General features: G+C 40.7%; 1 protein-coding gene across 5 annotated transcripts in view; it reads left to right on the forward strand.

Moving 5' to 3' along the window:
* Positions 1-17,939, forward strand: part of TSNARE1 (t-SNARE domain containing 1) — a 503,856-nt gene that overhangs the window by 299,810 nt on the left and 186,107 nt on the right. For 4 of the 5 annotated variants that reach the window (XM_072851134.1, XM_072851137.1, XM_072851136.1 and 1 more), the window contains exon 10: positions 11,030-11,112. The exons of the other annotated variant lie outside the window; for it this stretch is intronic. In XM_072851134.1, coding sequence (XP_072707235.1) covers positions 11,030-11,112 — 83 coding nt within the window. The remainder of the gene's footprint in view (positions 1-11,029; positions 11,113-17,939) is intronic. 5 annotated transcript variants of the gene reach the window in all.

Consider the following 17,939-nt stretch of genomic DNA (forward strand, 5'->3'; position numbering starts at 1 on the left):
AAACCTAAAAGTAGTTTTTCTAGCATGCGGCCCAGTTCCTTAATGAACACATCCATAACACTCCTTAGGGTAGAGAGCAATTTCTGTCATGCAAGGAGGAAATAGATGAAGGGAAATGTAGACTTAGGACAGCATATCTCTGTTATTTTTTGTGTTCTGTAAATAAGCCCCATGCCTGTGTTCCTAGACAGGGCATCTCTTTGATATGAATATTTAACTAAGCATTACAGTATCGGTGAGTCCAAGCCCTCCAAGCCAAAACAAGCTAGTGGCCTAGGTTACCTTTGAATAATCAGAAAGAGGCTTTTCAACACAGTCTTACAAGAGCTCTTGGCAAAAGCAACCCTATGCAGCTTCATCACACAGGGTGCCGGTGAGGAGAAAGAGTGTGAGGAGGAGGGCACTAATAGGAGAAATCAAAAATTGGCTGGGGAAATGATGTTGGCGATATATAGTTTTGGGTTCTATAACCATGGGACCCTGTTTGCATCTGTTTTGGAGAGATGGGATCCACCTCACTAAGCAGAGCAAAACTATGCTTGCCAGTAGGATGGCTGACCTCATAAGGAGGGCTTTAAACTAGGAATTATGGGGGAGGGACGAGGCAACCAGCAGTCCTGTGAGGGGGCAATGGCCAGGACTGCTGAACAGAGTGGTGTGGCAGGAAGGGTTCACAAAGTCATCACAGTGCGGCCTGGGCATGGTCACCTCTAGCACTTGTATGTAGGCAGCAAGGTGCCTACAAGGCACCATTGTGGAAAAATACCCCAAACCCTCTCCAGGAACTCAACATGCTGTGGTGCATCTCTAAAGTCCCTGTACACTAATGCATGCAGAATGGGGAGTAAACACGTAAGAGATCTGCGTGCAGCTGCAGGGCTATGGTTTTGTTGGGATCATGGAGATGTAGTAGGTTGGCTCCCATGACTAGCGTTGCATTGGAGGGATACCAGCTCTTCAGGAAGGACGGAATAGGAAGATGAGGAGGAAGAGCTGCCCTTTATGTAAGAAAGAGAGCAGCTGGAGTACATGCGGCTCTGCTTGGGGATGGATGAGGAGTTGATGGAGAGTTTATGGGTTAGAATTAAAAAGAGGACAGGCAAAGTGGATGAGGCCATCTGCAGACAGATAAGAACAGCCTCATGTTTGGAGGCTCTGGTCCTCATGGAGGACTTCAACCACCCCAATATCTGTTGGAGGGACAGCACAGCAGGGCATAAATAATCCAGGAGGTTCTGGATTGCATTGGTGATAACTTTGGGAATCTGATGTACAAATGGCAAGGTCTCAAGATGGCTAGAAGCGGGCCATCTCCACTGCTAAGCTTTACTCTCATGGTAGCAGAAGTATTCTTTAGCCAAAGCATCCAAGGCAAGGATTAAGGACTTGGTACTGTGAGAAGTAAATTACATTGGGGGTGATTGCTAGAGCAACAGTCACTCCTTTCCATGCTCATAGATGGCAAATCAACTGAACTACGAGTGCCTCAACAGCTTGAAACATTCACAGTGTTTCATACTGAACATCGCTGTTTTACATGTACAAGCTTGTTCTTTCATTGGCCGTACTGGGATAAATAGACATAGTTCCATGAAATCAGTTTTATAACTGGTGTTAGGGAGAAGAGAATCCTTAAATCCCCAGTTCCTCTGAAGTAAGTGTCAACAACACAGCTGCCAGTATTTGTATTAGTACCTGATGAAGGCAAGTGCATATTTGTCCACCTCTGTAGGTTTCTGTTTGTCTTGTAACAGAGAATAAAGATGACCTGAATAATACAGTTATTACTTTTTTTTTTTTTGCCCATGGCAAAAGAAAATGCTGTTCTGTTTTTGTTTTAGAAGAGCTGTTTTTCCATCCTACCTGTGTATGTAACCTTACTAGTTATGCCAAAATAACATGCAAGATCTACATCCCTTATCTAAACTGCTCTAATTCGGCTTTCATCATTTATATCGCTATTGCAGCTCCTTCACATTTCTCAAAGCCACAAGAAAAGACCCACGTTGTTCTGAAAACATTTTACACTTTTAAAAGAGTCACATTTCTTCCTCTGTTGGACAGTTTTAGAACCAACCTTCTGCCAGTGTATCTGTAACCTCCCCAACTCCCTAAAATAGGAAGAAATTCCAAGTTCACATACCAGCCACCGATTTTAAGATTACAGCAGCAGAGACACAACAACTAATTTACCAGTCCTCTACCTCTTTGTCCAGACCAAATGTATACAAATCTATGTTTGCACAGCAAATCCCACTTGCTGAAAGAAGACCCCACTGCGTCAAGCAAAAGACTTCCTAAGACTTTCTTTTTCTTCCATTACTTACCCAGGCTTAGATCTTAGTGGTACTAACCTTTCACTTCACTCTTGAAGTCTGGGCATTTTATATTTGAAAATAATAGGGTGAAGAAATTTAATAACATGTTCTAAAGTGGATGCTCCCTCACTTTACAAACATCACTACATGGTATCTGTCAGGCTAGAGCCCACAGACCTGCCAAGATAAATATAAACATGGCAGCTGGTGCTTTCCTTCAGTCTTGGAAGAACTTCCTGATGGTGTCAATGTATTCAGTCCTTGAGTAATGCTGGTGTTCACTGACATACCACATTGTCACTTATTGCCTAACGATAATAATAATAAACCTCCTTCAAAGTAAACTATATTTGCACGAATGTAAATGTATTGCTTATTTTAGAAGCTTTTGAATGTGGGGAGGTTTTTTTAGGTATGAGATTTTTTTATTGGGGTTTTTTCACCTGTGAAATCAGCTCAGTTTTGTTGCCTATTTTGTCACTGTTGCCTTTCTGACCTGAAGGCTGGTTTAACACACAGAAACTGTCAAAAATCAAGAGGGTCCAGTAGCACCCTTCCACACATGTCCTCCTCCAGTCTGACTGCCTGAATAGCACAGCCAAGAGTCTGTTGTCAGATACGCTAATGCAAACCGAGCTGGGGAATCATTCAACTAGATCCTTAACTAAACTCTCCTGAGTTATGTGTCTCGGTTGGGACATCTGAAGAACATGAACACATCTTGAGAGTGGTCCCTGAATACCTCAATGTAACAGCTTTAATATCTACATTCAGTTGAATGTGGTCTGCAAAGTCTCTCATTTGATTAAGTTTCCTAAGTGATCTCAGAGGAGGCTATTATGTGAATGGGTACATTTATGTTCTTATTGGTTCCTGATGAATTGGGAAATCTTCTCTTGGTTCTCTTGCTTTCAGCCACTTGTTGAGACACAGAGTTACATGTCAGTACAGAACACAGCCCATGCAGGAAGGGTACACTGGGGTATTTCTGAATCAGTGATAATCTATGCCACTTCCCGTTCGCTTCCCAAGAATTCTCCAATTTCTTTGTTCATCGTAGGTATATACTGTGTCATCAGTTTGTTGTTCTTTTATCTAAGTCTAATGAAGCTTTATTGTAAACCACCCCAGCTGCTGAAATTGCATAGTATTACTACCCTTAATTGCCTTGTAGGCAACAATTTTAAGGTCACAGTGTTTTGTATACTACTGGCCTTGCTCTCCCTGGACTGCAGCAGCAGTGACCTCCACTATCACTTTTCACACGTCCTTGGCTTTGGACAGCACTGAAGAGCCTGTAAGGTGCTCGGTTTCATGTTAGGCACAGGCTGATGACCACTGCTACAACTGAATTGTTGGAGTCAGGTGTGGGCTCCCATGATCTCTGACCAACTCATTTTACTTGAGATAATAGGCAGCACAAAAAATGAATGAGCTTTTGTGCTTCTTTCCTGTTTCTTCTGTCTGTGAGTGTAAGTTTTTGTGTCTTCCCGTGTTGTATGTGGACTTTTACATTTAGGTCTAGTGCTGACAGTGCTGGTAAGACAGTGTGTGCTGGTTTATAAAGAAAAGAATAATCGGTCACTCTACACTTGCAAATGTACTAACGCCTAAAGATTTGTCTGCTGTTCTGTGTTTGACCCTCATAATGTGAATGGGCTGGTACACTTGCAGTTAATGAGCCATCTAATTTTGTACAAGAAACGAGGCTCTTCCTTTTATAAGGTTTATTGCCACCAGTAGGATTCTTCTCATACCAATTTATCCAAAGTCATTTTTGGGAAGTTGAAACTGCTGTGCTCTCAATTTCTAGTAATGCTGCAGTTGAGCAGTAAATGTCATAAAGGCAGAAGCTGCCCAGGTGGTTGGTTTATTTCTGTTGGGAGGTGTTATACTCTGCCATAGACAGACATTGTTTGGGAGGCCATGGCTTGAGTAGGTTAAATAAATCAAACAAGCCACGTAAAGCAAAAGAGGTCAAGCAAGTTCTAAATATCAGTGACTTTACTTTGTAGGTAAAATATATGATCTTTCCAACACAGTAATCAGAAATAAAGTATATTTATTTCTATGAATCAACACCCCCATCATCCTCATTTATTCCTGTGACAAACTCAGATTGACACTTCTTTCATCAGTTGACTGAGCTATAGGACTTGATAGTTTATGCATTCAGCTGCGTGAGGGAAGGTGTTTTGTTAATTGTGGACAAAAGTGGACTTCTGAAAAATGCTGCATGCAAGTGAAATTAAGGTATTTATCCAAACTGTGGCAATTCATGAGCTGCATTTGGAAAAAAAAAAAAAAAATTTTGATCTTTCTTTTTTGTCATTTTAAAGAAACACTGTATTGCAGTTTGAAATACTATTTTCTTTAACTTGGATGTCTTATAGAATTAAAAAGAAGTGTTGAGTGTACATCACAAGGAAAAAGAAAGAACATGCTACAGACAAATAGCTGGAATTTACCAGTCAAAGCTAGATTGAGTGCTGTTTTGCTCTTTAAATTACTTTCAGAGATTATTTTGGAAAAAAAGAAAATCTGACATGCCCATAAATTTCTGCACAAAAATATCTTGTTCAAATACCTTTTTTGATCAGAAAAAGAAGGAAATGGAGAAAAAAAGAAGTGAATCAGGTCTATTGCCATGATGTAATATCGTCCCATGTGCAAATTTTGTGGGATTAAAACTAGAGCCTTGGATTACCCAGAGCCATATGAGAGAATCATATGGGAACTGTGGATACCTCAGATAGATAGCTGAAAGCATAGACCAGGCAATGAGGGCAGAGACCATACCATGCACCCTCAGGAAACTCCTCATATGCTGACTGTTCTCCTGTGGTAAATATCAGTAATTTGAGTCCACTTGTCTCTATAAGAAAGAATGGTAAATTGCTTTGCATCTGCTAAAGTGGTAATATTTCTGCAGTCTGCCATTTAGCACAGAGCAGATGATATGAGGTACCTTATTCTCTGGTAGGATGTGTTATTTTCAAATAGATATACGTAGGACAACGTTTGAATTTTAAATCCCTGGAAGATGTATCCTGGCAGGCATGGTAAACCTCTGGCAGGGTGATACCATTTTTCAGCGCATACATATGTAGCAGATACTTGACATTTCCAAGATGCATTTCAAGGACAGTGTAAATCACTCAGGAGCTGAAGTGTTGTAAATTTATGCTGGTGTTCGGCCATTGCCTTATAGGAACTTTTATTCATACAGACTAGGGCTTTAGGCTGTTGGACGAAGAAAACCAGCAGGAAGAGCTGGTTATGATATTTTAGGGTAGTTTAAATAGTCTTTCCAGGCCTGCCTGGTAAATTAGGGTGAGTAGCTGTTCAGTGCCTCAGTCCTTACCTCTGAGTGTCATGGTCTGTTACCGTGTGGAAGAATTAGATCTCTGCTAAAATCAAATAGAAAGCTAGGTGCTATCTGCCTTTTGTTGGAAGCAATAACCCTGACTCCTGATGACTCATGGAGCTGCAAATTGTATTTCATTGCACCAATCTAAGCCAATGTGACCCATTTAGCCTTAGTTTAGCATACGGGCAAGATTATTTTGTAAATCCTCTCGTGTGCAGAATTTATAACTCGGTGTTTACATTGAAGTTTGCAAATGACCAACCCTAAGCCATTTTAAACTTCACTCCAGAAGAACTGCCATAGTTTTTCTTCCCCTTAACATCCACAGTTTTGCTTATAGAGAGCCTGAGGGTCTTTTGTTTGTGGAATGAGACTCACTTAAAACTCTCCAAGTACAATAAGACTGGGCAAAATTCTTTTTTATGCTGAAAGCGATTTAACCCAAAATTTTGCTTTTAATTAGGAAATAAACCTTTATACATTACCAAAATACTCCTTTTTTTTTTTTTTTTTGTGCTTCTCAGTGTGTTGTATTAATTATTTTTAGTCAGAAGTTATAGTGATAAAAGAGGGTTAAGCTTATTAAAGTGCTAAAAATAAAAGCATACTGTGAAACCTAAAGGGGCCCATTTTGGTAACTGCCAAGTGGAAGCATTTTAAAATTCTCATTCACAAGCTCACTTTCCTGTCTTTCAAGTGGTTTTACTGAAAATGCTGCCTTGTGAAACCAGTCCATTGTTGCCGCTATAAAGACTCAGGTCATATGGGTGATTCCTTGATACGTTCGGACAAAAAGCCCACTCCAGCCACTGTCACTCGAGTAATTTCACATATAAGATTGCTGTTGGTCATTAGCAGGGCTTGATCTCAGAAGACACGTAAATAGATAGGGTTGACAGACACCTCTTGGGGTCATCATGATTTCTGTCTCTGTGTGACAAGTGTGTCATTAAATCATATCAAAGTACATCTAAAAGCTGTTTAGCTCTGCCACTTTCACTACTCCTATTGAAAGGTTGTGCTTTAGCTGGAAAATTAGAAATCTTTTCCTAATTCCTTGGTGCATTTGTTTGCAACCACCATCTGCTTTGGGGCAGCCCTCTCCCTCAGTTTAATAAAATGGCGATAACATCACCTTAAGGTTTTTGTTTGTTTTCAAACTGTACCATAAATTTGTCATCACAGACTGAGGACAGAAAATTGTTGTGGGATTCAGGCTCCTTGGAAAATCACAGACCCAGGGCTGGGTTATCTCACTTATTTGGGAACAGAGTCACTGTCCCTTCATACCAAAGCCAAAGGAGAAAGGAAAAGGCAGACCCCTCCAGCAGGTTTTTTCAGTCTACCTAGGATCCTACTGCCGCTCTGGAAATACTTGCCTTTCCATCCCCAAGCACGGTACCTTGGCAAGGAGCCTGAAAGTGAGCAAGGTGAAGCTGTGAACCATCACTAGCATTCAGCAAAGATGCACTGAAATAGCTGTGAATGACACATTCATCATCGACTTATTAACATCATTGACTTATTACTTACTTCCTTGTGATTTGACCCAAATTCTCTTTCCTTCCTTGCTTTCCTGTGTTAATCAGCAGAAATATCTAGTTAAATTGTGTTACATATTTATGTCTTATTTTTATAGAGTTTTAAAGCCGTTTTGGTGGGGTTTTGTTTGTTTTAGTTTTTCCCCTGTGTCTCAGGATTACAAGTTGCTACAAAAAAATGTTGAAATGGGAGGTTTGCTTATTCCAAGGCTGGTATTCCCCTGTTAGGAGAACAAGTGAGCAGAAACAGTGCCACCAGGGTCCAGCCTCCTCCTGTAACATCACATCAACTCATATAGGACATATAGCACAGGTCCATCCTACTTGTGAAAGCCTGTGCTGGGAAAAACGTAGATGGTGTTTGCAAAACACGGTGCATAACATATGATTAGCCCATTCCATGCAGTGCTAAGGGGGCGTTCACAGTGTTTAATTTTAGCTAACGAAGGCAAATCTCCTTAGGCCCCCCTGCAGGCAGCGGAAAGTGCTAGCTTCCTCTGGAGGGCCATTTAAGGAAGCTAAATTAAGCTCCTGCTGTGATTTCCCCCTGCCCCAAGAGGAGCACAGAGAGATTACTTGTGTTTTAGTAGGATATCTTTCATAAATTTCTCCTCTGTAGCTCTTCGATGTCTAAATGATTAATTTTCTGAGGACAATCAGCCTTTAAGAGGCATTGAGTAGTGAAGGGTGTCTGCACTAAGATCCTGAGAAACATAAGATACATAACCAAGTTCTGTTACTTTGATTAGGTGATTGTCAAGGTGTTTAGCACACTCCCTCCACCCCTTCCAAATTTCCCAAATGCCCCCATCCCTTCCAAATCCATCACAAAGTAGCTTAATACATGGAGGTGATTTCCTACATAAAGTTGTATTTTGTAACCCAAAAACATGATCAGACTTTGTGCTTCTAAAATTAACAGGTGTCCCAGCAGGATATATTCTTAGTTTTGGTTCAGTTTTTTACCTGATATATTTTTATTTTCTTCCCATCCTAACATGTCACAGCTTGGTTGTAGGAAAGCTATGGCATATTGGAGCTTTGAGTGGTCTGGAGCTAAATGTCAATTGATGCAAACTGGTGTTGTCCCAGTGGCTAGTTCTTATGGACTTCCATAGAACGTATAAAATTTTTTTAGGCAAAACCAAGGTGGTTAACTATGCATCATGTAGTCATGCTTAACCATAGAAGTAAATACTTGTCAACAACTAGGCAATTAAGAATTTGTCACCTTGGGTGAGTGACAAGTTATGCTGGCCAATGCATCCTGTTTGTGTTAATGACATACTAACTCTTTTGGTTTCTCTGCCTTGTGCCTTGTTGTTTCCATATGCAGAGAGGCTCATACACAGAGTGCTGGAAATTGGATCAGGGCTTGTAGTTGTCAATTACCCAGCACTGTCCTAACATGCAAACAAAGAAAGCAAGGACTACCCTGTTCTACAGAGCCAATATCTAGGCCATAAATCTACCACTTTTCAGCTATTTCTCAATTCTAACCAGAAAACATAAAATCTCCCTCTACTGGTACTCCTTTAAAATACGTAGAATGACCAATTACTGATTTGTGGGTCAGCCTCAGATTCTGGCTGGAAGGACATCAGGGCCAGTCCTGGAGTTGGGACATCTATTCTTTATAAACAGAAGTGTGATACCAATTGACAGCGATAGCACTTGTGGAGAGGTGGTAGTAGGGTTTTCCTTGTAAACTCACCTAGGACCTCATTATTATCAAGTGACAAGTTGAAATCTATCTATCTACCATGTTTCACTCACAAGAAACACCTTGTTTCTCGGGCACACCTCTTTGAGGTAGACCCTGGGTAGATCCACTCACATGGCAAAAATGCTGCTAACTGCAGTGTGCTGTTGTGCCATTCATGTTTCTGTTCATAATTTTTGGTAATTCAGCACCATTTTTTTCTACTGGTATTGAAAAGAAAAATCTGGCACTTTCCCAGAAATGCCTTCAGCTCAATGCAATACTGGAAGTAAACTCTTCAAGGCTGTCACACTGATGTGTGCATGTGTGTGGATGCAGCTCTTCTAAGGATCTGTAGAAGAATATTTGGTGTTTCTTCATAGACAGAGGTTGAGTTCCTTAGAAGCCTTTTGATCTCTTCCTGCTGAGTCCTGAATGCAAGGAAAGCATTTGGGCAGAGTTCAGTGATGCCAACCAAGGTCCACAATGTTAAAGTCTTAATAAACATGGTTTGAGAAGCAGTGGATATGGCTAATAAAATTATCGTATATTAATCTATAAAAGTGCCGGCCATGTAGGTTTTTTCTTGTGTACTACAGCATGCATAATCTAAAATAAAAGGAATGGAAAACCATCTCTCCCAGCTGTAATACAAGACTTTTAACAGGTTTCCAAGTGTTAAGCTGAAGTTTGTTTATTCCATGGTTCTGTTGGTTTGCACTTTCTTTGCTCTTCTGTTTTGTTTTGAAGTTCAGTTATCAGAAATGCATAATTACATTAAAAGACTTGCAACACTGTTTCAGTTAAAAATGGCAAAACCTGAACACAACCGCTTTCTATAGTTTATCTGCAAACATTCATTTATTTACCCATCACAAAAGTGGCCAGTCTAATTAATATTCTTTCCTTCAAAAATAAAAGAATATATTACTTAAATCTTCTGTGGCATGTCTTAATCCAACTCCTAATACCACCAGTTAAAGAATTTCCATTAATTTTATTAAGGATTAGTTAAAAATAATTAGTGAAGGTATTAAGAACCTTATTCTCAAATTTCTACCTGTGGCTGAATTCCTCCTGACCATTTTCATATACTCTATGGTGTAATATCTGCTCTAAAACACACAGAAGCAGACCAAGTGCACATACTCTTCCATTGTGGCCAGAAATTATTGGCTGCACATCTCTTACGGGACAAGCTGGTCAAGATTGCTAAGATTTCTGATGGAAACACAAACCCTTATTTGCAGGTTTTATACCATAGGTGTCTTGCTTTCTAAGCACAGCTCTGGACTCAAAATTAATACTTGTCTCTAATGGAAGTGGAGAGCTGCCACCTGCAATGTGTAACTGATAATCTTTCTTTTCTAGTCTAATTTTGATTCATCATTGTTCCTCCAGCTTCCCCCAGTGTCAGACCTAGCAGTATAGGGTGAGATTCTTCTCCCTTAATTTTAGGTACTGGCAGTGTGTCTCAATCTGAGCCATCTGTACAGACCCTGCCTTGCAGCTTCAAAAGATGATCCAGGAGTTTAGGTTGTGATTTGTCTGATCTGATCAGTGGCAGTCAGCTACTGTAGAGTGGGATGAATTGCACAGTATGGACTTGCTCTCTGTTGACTGTGATAGTGTCCCAGGTGACTTGATCAAGTGCAGAAACCTGGGGATGGTCAATAACCTACATGTACTCAAATGAATCTTATCCCTGAGCTCTAATAATGAGATAATTTCTGATACAATCTGCCATGTCCCTTCTGTAATTTAACTCTAATCTAGTAAATATACCAGCCTTGAGCTGATTTCCTTTGAATTCCCTGTCAATCAGACTTGTCATTGGTTTCAGTGGGAATGGGATGAGCTGCTAACCTCCATCCTGTCTAGGAACACATGGAGAGCTGTCAGTCATACTGCCTCTGACTGATGGATTAGGTGTTCATCAAAATGGGTGGCATTCCTATTTCCCTGTAATACTACAGCTTGCAAACAAGAGGCTGCTCATCTCTTTATGCCCATGAGTAAATTGCTGAATTGCTGTTGGTATAAAGTCTTTGTTTTCGGTTTGTACCCTGTAATTATCTTCTATTATCTTAATTTGCAGATAGTATCGAAGCCAACATCGAGACTGCATCTTCTAATGTAGAATCAGCCAATGAGCAGTTGGCAAAAGCCAGTCAGCGCCAAGTAAGTGGGACTAAAAAACCCTACGGATACATTCAGTAATAGTATTTAAAATAAAGAGATCACTTGGTGGCTGTGAACCACATGGCACATGGGCTGCGTTGGATTTGTGCTACCTGGAAAGATGATAAAGCATACTCTAAGTAAGAGCTAAACTTTTTTTCTTATATATATGATTAAATTACTGTAGCATCGGCAATTTGCATTAGAGGAGTCATTAAGAGTTCTGCATATTAAAGAGACATTTCCCAGTAGGAAACTCAACAATTAGCTACTGTTGTTCTTGGAAAGACATCATAAAAAGTGCATCATTTGAGTGTATATGTGCTTCTTATTGGAGTGTTTCCCTCTAATCAGGCAACAGTGCTTTTCAAAAACAACTGAGTTGTCAAAAGACATGATGTGATTGGTGAATAATGGCTATGGGAATGGTGTTCAACACTTTTTAAAGGCAATTTGAGGGTAGGGCTTTTGTTTTTTTTTTTTCTTTTTCTTCATTGGAGCAAGAATAAAACACACACACACACACAAAACATTAATCTTTTTGAAAATAGCTTGACCAGAAAGAACTGTTCGATGGTTATAGTTAGTACTTTCTAGGGATGAAGGGTGTTGGGGGGGGAAGCGAACAAAGAAAAAATTGTTATTGCTTGCATTGGATTGACAGAACAAAAGCTGTTAGTTTCCTTTTTTCCTCGATCATAAATTGGTTTGTTGAAGTCCAAAGTGAGTTTCATGTATCTGGAGTCTCGTTATGACAAAATATAGCTGAGGTCCATGAGCGTACATAATGCCTCCTTCCTGGTCCTTGGACACAATGAATTCTGAAGGTCTGTGGCAAACCTCCAGACCAAAGGAGTAAGAGCTACAGGCATTTTACTCCACTGAAAAGGAGTAATGTGATTTTAAAATTATCTACAGCTCATTTTCTGGTGAAACGTACTTTACTAATTGTGGGTAATAAGAACAACTTTAATAGAACTTTGATATTGCAGAAACTGTGTGGTCTTCACTACGTTTTGGTTTTAAAGCCATATATATTCAAGATAATGTGTGTCAACCTGCATTTAATTCTGCATTTGCCTTGAAAATAGCCTGTTGCGTTTTTACTGCATGAGGTCTAAAATGAGACAAGAATAAATTTAATACTTGACAGTAGAGCCGATCACAAAGCTGCAAATGAGTTAATGACAATTTTGGCTAAGAAGGTCAAAGAGTAGTCAGGCAGAAAATGAACACAGCACAGTGTAAAAGATCTGCTTTCTTCAGCCAGCAGGAGCTGATGAAATAGCCTGCCCAGTCAGGAGGTCCTTTATTCCTCAAATATGTTGATCAAGATGAAGATATAGCCAGTTTTAGCAAGTCAACCGCTGCTAAGGGCATAAATGTGTACTGACTGCTATTTATGGGAAAACACTTCAGAATCTCCCTTGCCCTTGAAACAAGCCTGTATAGACAAATATTACTTAGAAAAATTCTGCTGTCAAATAAAATGTGCAATCCAGATCTCCTGTAGAGGACAGGTAGCTATCCTGTACACTACTGGATGAGCATCACTAGACAAACGCGTGCAACCCCAGCTTGCTCTCTGTCACTTCTTTCATGAGGTTCCCTGAGATATGGACAGGAAATGGAGTGAAGTTTTTGTGACTTCAATTGCTGGCCTGCTGCCTGGGGTTTGTCAAATGGCACATGATGCCTCCTCTGTTATGTGCTGTGATATCTGCTCATCTTATATCCAAAAGGACATTGTCCCCATAATGTGACAAGAAGGGTCCTGAGCACACAGCCCTCAAGGGCTTTTGTAGGAAGTGATGGTGGTGCCAGTTGCATACGTATGGATAATGCAGTGGGAGATAGGTCATCCTTCCAGGATGTGTATGTGATTTGGGCTGCTTTAGAAACATCTAGGATGGATTTGGGAGGATGAACAGCCAGACGGCTTTGTGGGTGAACTGCTTTCAAGGGAGCTGCCATAGTTTTATACACTTTAAATTCCCTCTGCACTCTTCTGTGCTGCTCAGAGATCAAAAGCACAGTCTGTTTTTTAAATCTTACTGGGTAGTTTTCCTTCTTTTGTTAAAGTGCCAATTCATTAATGTATTTGGCTGTTACCTACGACCTCTAGTATAGTGTGATTGTCCTGTAAATGCAGACTGGCTTACATATATTTGTTACTTATCCCTGTTTATATGTATATATGTATATGAATATGTGTGTGTATGTAGTATTCTTATTAGTATATTGACAAATGTATACATAAATTGAGAAATAAGAAATGTCAACATCGCTGAAACATTCAAGCTTAAGACCTACCGTAGACCTTAATGAACAGATTTCTGTCAGGATTAAAGATTAAGTGACTGGTTATTTAACATAATGTTTGCATATAATGCAATTCAGTCACTTCAACAATTCAACTTGGAGCACCAGTCTCAACCTGTACATTAACATAACAAAACATCAGTAAATAGCTTTTCTTTAGTACAGAATAAGGCATTTAGGTTCCCTGAAATGATAGGAATGTTTAAACAAATGTAAATATCTTCCTGTTGAGCTCCTTTGTCTGCGTTTTAAATTTTGTAATGTACTCCTTCATCTTGAGATGTATGTGCTAACAGCAGTGTTTTATTACTTTGTGTGAATTCTCATGTCCCCCACCTAAACTCTTCACTCACCCACAAAAAAACCCCACACCCATCCCCCCCAAAACCATAAAACAATAATACAGAACATAAGAGGGAAATAATATGGTAATTAAGGTAGTGGTGACCAACTTTCAGGCTGGACAAGGCTGCGGGGTGGCTCAGTGCAGCCCGCAGCCAGCCCCTGCTCTCAGCCCAGGGAAGGGTGCAGTAGGTGGCTGTGCAAATGATTCTGCTTCCCTCCTCTCTGTTCCCTGCCATCTCCTGTCTCATGGGCCTGCAAATCTTCCCCCTTTTCAATGGACGTATACATGCAGGCTGCATCATGAGGTAGGTGTAACTCTTCACCGGCCACCATACAGAGGCGAGATACCAAATTACAACCCTTGTGCATCTCCATTTGACATGAGGCAGCTTGTCTCAGCAACAGGATTGGGCACTGTTATTATAAGAGGCAGGATCAGACAGCTCAGGAAAGTAGGTGGTCTCAATTTATCATTACGCTCTTGATCTTAGATACCACAGGAAGTCCCTGAGTCCATGCTGGGTATCGTAATTGGCAGCCACATTATTGCCTGTAGCCCCTCTTCTCAGCTGTAGACTTCACCCCCTCACAGTAACACTTCCCTGCTTCGCCAAGTAAATTCACTAAGGACTCTGTGGTGATCAGATATTACAGAGACTCTATGGACCATATAGAAAAATAGCAATACCCATTATGCCTATCCATGATGTAGAAAAAGTTTATCTCATGTCATATTCACTTTATTTCCGTAATTTTTTCCCTGCCATTGTAAATCATTGTATATGTTCTGATTCCAGCACTGCTTGATTTATATTGGGTGAGAGGTACTTGCTATATCTGTGCTGCAACAGAGGATGTGGTAGATGAACTTGTAATTAATCATGACCAAAAAAGGTATTACATCCCAGAGGCATAAAAGGTTTAGTGGGAGCTGTCAGAGCTTTGGAAGAAATACTTTTTTTTTTTTTTTTTAATTATTAGCAGATTTTTTTCCCCCTCATTTTAAATTATTATCCTGACAGAATAATTGTTTGTGCTTAAAATTATTTTTACTACAGGTAACAGTTAAGCTGGGCCACTGCATTATCTGTAAGAACACGTAGAGTCAAAATGCAGATGAAAGCATAAATGTTGGATATTGATACCAGGAGCAGAGGAACAGAGGCCTGTTTCTGTATGAAACCCCTCTTGGTCACAGAAACTTGACAATTTTACTTTGTTTTCCTACTTTTCACTAGAAAATTCAAGTTTATAAAACAACTGAGAGGCAAACAAGTCTGGCAGAGAGACGCCAGCAGAAGTAATCTCCTGCAGTAGACTAGCTTCAGTGCCTTTCTTTTCTGTGAGGGTCTCATATCTTTTGGACCTAAAGCAGAACTGACGACCCTTGCCATTTAATACCAATGGCCCCGACTTGTCTCCTGAAATGTCACTGTCCATGCCCCTAGAGAAAATGATTCATCCCACCTATCTTAAACCACCAATTTTAACATGGGTCAAATTGCTCTCTGGAAGCTAGGGATTTATTGGACCAAACATGGGTGGTGGAGGCATGGGTCTGAGTTAGGTGTATGGACTCCCTTCACACTGACCGGGAGGAGGAACTGCTTCCAGCACACGGCTTATCTTATCTCATCTCACAGGAGATGTCTAACATAGGTCTGATGACTGCCTCTCTGGAGATGACTGTTCCCTCCTTTGTCTGTAGAGTCCAGATGATAGCAATTACATTGCAAACATTTCAAGGGAAAATGAATCTCATGCATATCACCTATCCCTTTATCAGAAAAAAGGGGAGATCTAGACACCTGATGATCTCAGTACCTGCCTTTGAGATTAGCTTAGGTGGGCTGAACATCACACAGAGGGGCCGGCTGTGACGAGATCAGCAGTTTTACTTTGCTCAGTTTGTTCATAGCTTCCTGCAGATGGATTGAGAGGAAGAAAAAGAAACAAACACAGACTCCACGGATACATATTAAACCAGTTACTCTTTTTGACGCGAAGTTTGGCCTAAGTTCAGCTTGGATGCACTGACTGAAGGACTCTGTGTGCTGACTGTTGAAGCTAATTTGTTTTGGAAGAGCTGCTTGTGTTGCTCTGATTAATGCTGGTTGCTTTCCTTCCCTATATCCTCTGTGGAAGTCAAGCTAATTTGGATTCACTGGCATCGCAAAGGCAAGCAACAGTTCAGTGACCCACTTGTGTAGTCTAAGAACAATGAGTTTTTTTCCTGTAAAGAAGCAATTCCTGGGTTTGGCTTTCAGAGATACACAGAGGGGCACTTTGAAGGCTGGAGCTTTAAGAAAAAAAGCCTCATAAATCTGTGACATTTGCAGAGAGATCTTATTGCCTGGGGACCACCAATAAAGGGCTAGCTTCAACTTTTGCACAAATAGCTCATTGGTATTTTAAAAACAAAAGAAAATTTGAGTTTTTGAATCACCTACTCAGTCTTTGAAATTTCCTGGCATGCTATCCCCTTAAAGTACTTGCTACTTATAAATACTGTGATACTGAAGATTGTCTTCTCTTCCCTATGGGTATGCCCTAAGATCCTGACTTACACTGCCGTTAAATTGTTTTAAAGCTAATAGTTTTTAAACTACGGTGTACAGACAGTTAGCAGCACAATACGATGGGATTGCACTCAAAACCGTGGTGGAATGGGGCAGCTGGAACATCTTGATGCAAATGCAGCTTCGTAGCTATTTAATGTCCTAGGACAAGAAGAAGCTAGATGCTTGTAAGGCAGATTCAGGACCGATATAAGATGCAGCGTATACAATCAACCTCATGGTGCTGTTGCTTAGCTGTGTCTGTCGCCAGTGTGAGCGTGGCTGAGTTTGCTTCTTCTTTGGGTAATTAGCACTTGGAAGTTTTATTCGGGGGATTATGAAGCTATTCTTTCTTCTGGCAGTTTCTGCCTGTGAAAGTGATGGGAGCTGAATTAAAGCTGCAATAGGAACTTGGAGGACTCCAAGCAAAAGCCATTACTGAAGTGACTATGTAATTACACGACTGAGCCTTAATCCCTCTCTTCAGCAGCAGAAGGAAACTTTGCTGCCATCCAGAGTCCTCATGATTCCGTGCCGTGATCTTCAGCTAGTAAAAGAAGTCCTCCCCAAATTGCTTGAATCTCTAAAAAACCAGCCAATTTGCAGTCCCTTTCTACTTTCTGTTTCTCAGTCCTCAGCAACATATTCTCACCAGCTCTGTTCAGAAGCCTCTGCCTGGGCTTCCCACTCAGAACTGATTTCTTCAACTTCAAAGCATTTTCTCCTCCGTAACACTTGTTTTCCTTCCACCCCTTCCCTCTCCCATTAAGCCATATCTTTTCATTTTCACTCTCAATTCCAATCTCTCAGTCCGCCCCTGTTGATGCATTGCTGCCAGCAACACTGATGCTTCAGTCTGTTCCCTTATAACGATCCCACTAATTTGCTTACCCCAGATTGCTCAAAACCTACCATATAGGGATGTTTACCTGTATCACCTGTCAGATGTGCCCCCACATGGTCTGTACCGCTATGGAACCTTGAAGCAACTCCATGTTTCATGCCTGCCTCCTGGTTTCGGCTGGGATAGAGTTAATTCTCTTCCTAGTAGCCGGTATAGTGCTGTGTTTTGGATTTGGTATGAGAATAACGTTGATAACACGCTGATGTTTTAGTTGTTGCTAAGTAGTACTTACACTAAATCAAGGACTTTTCAGCTTCTTGTGCTCTACCGACTGAGAACGCTGGAGATACACAAGAAGCTGGGAGGGGGCACAGCCAGGACAGCTGACCCAAACTGGCCAAAGTGATATTCCATACCATTTGATGTCATGCTCAGTATATAAACTAGGGGAAAGCTGGGCAGGGGGCCGGAGCTCAGAAACTGGCTGGGCATCGTTTGGCGGGTGATGAGCAGTTGCATCATGCATCACTTGCTTTGTATATTCTTTTTTTATTACTATTATTATTACTACTACTACTATTTTATTTTATTTCAGTTATTACACTGTTCTTATCTCAACCCATGAGTTTTCTCACTTTTACTCTTCCAACTCTCTCCCCCATCCCACCAGGGTGGGGGGAGAGTGAGTGAGTGGCTGTGTGGTGCTCAGTCACTGGCTGGGGTTAAACCACAATAGTGCCCCTACTTTCAGGCTCCTT

Source organism: Ciconia boyciana, chromosome 2 (genome assembly GCF_034638445.1).
Source record: "Ciconia boyciana chromosome 2, ASM3463844v1, whole genome shotgun sequence".
Classification (NCBI taxonomy): Eukaryota; Metazoa; Chordata; class Aves; order Ciconiiformes; family Ciconiidae; genus Ciconia; species Ciconia boyciana.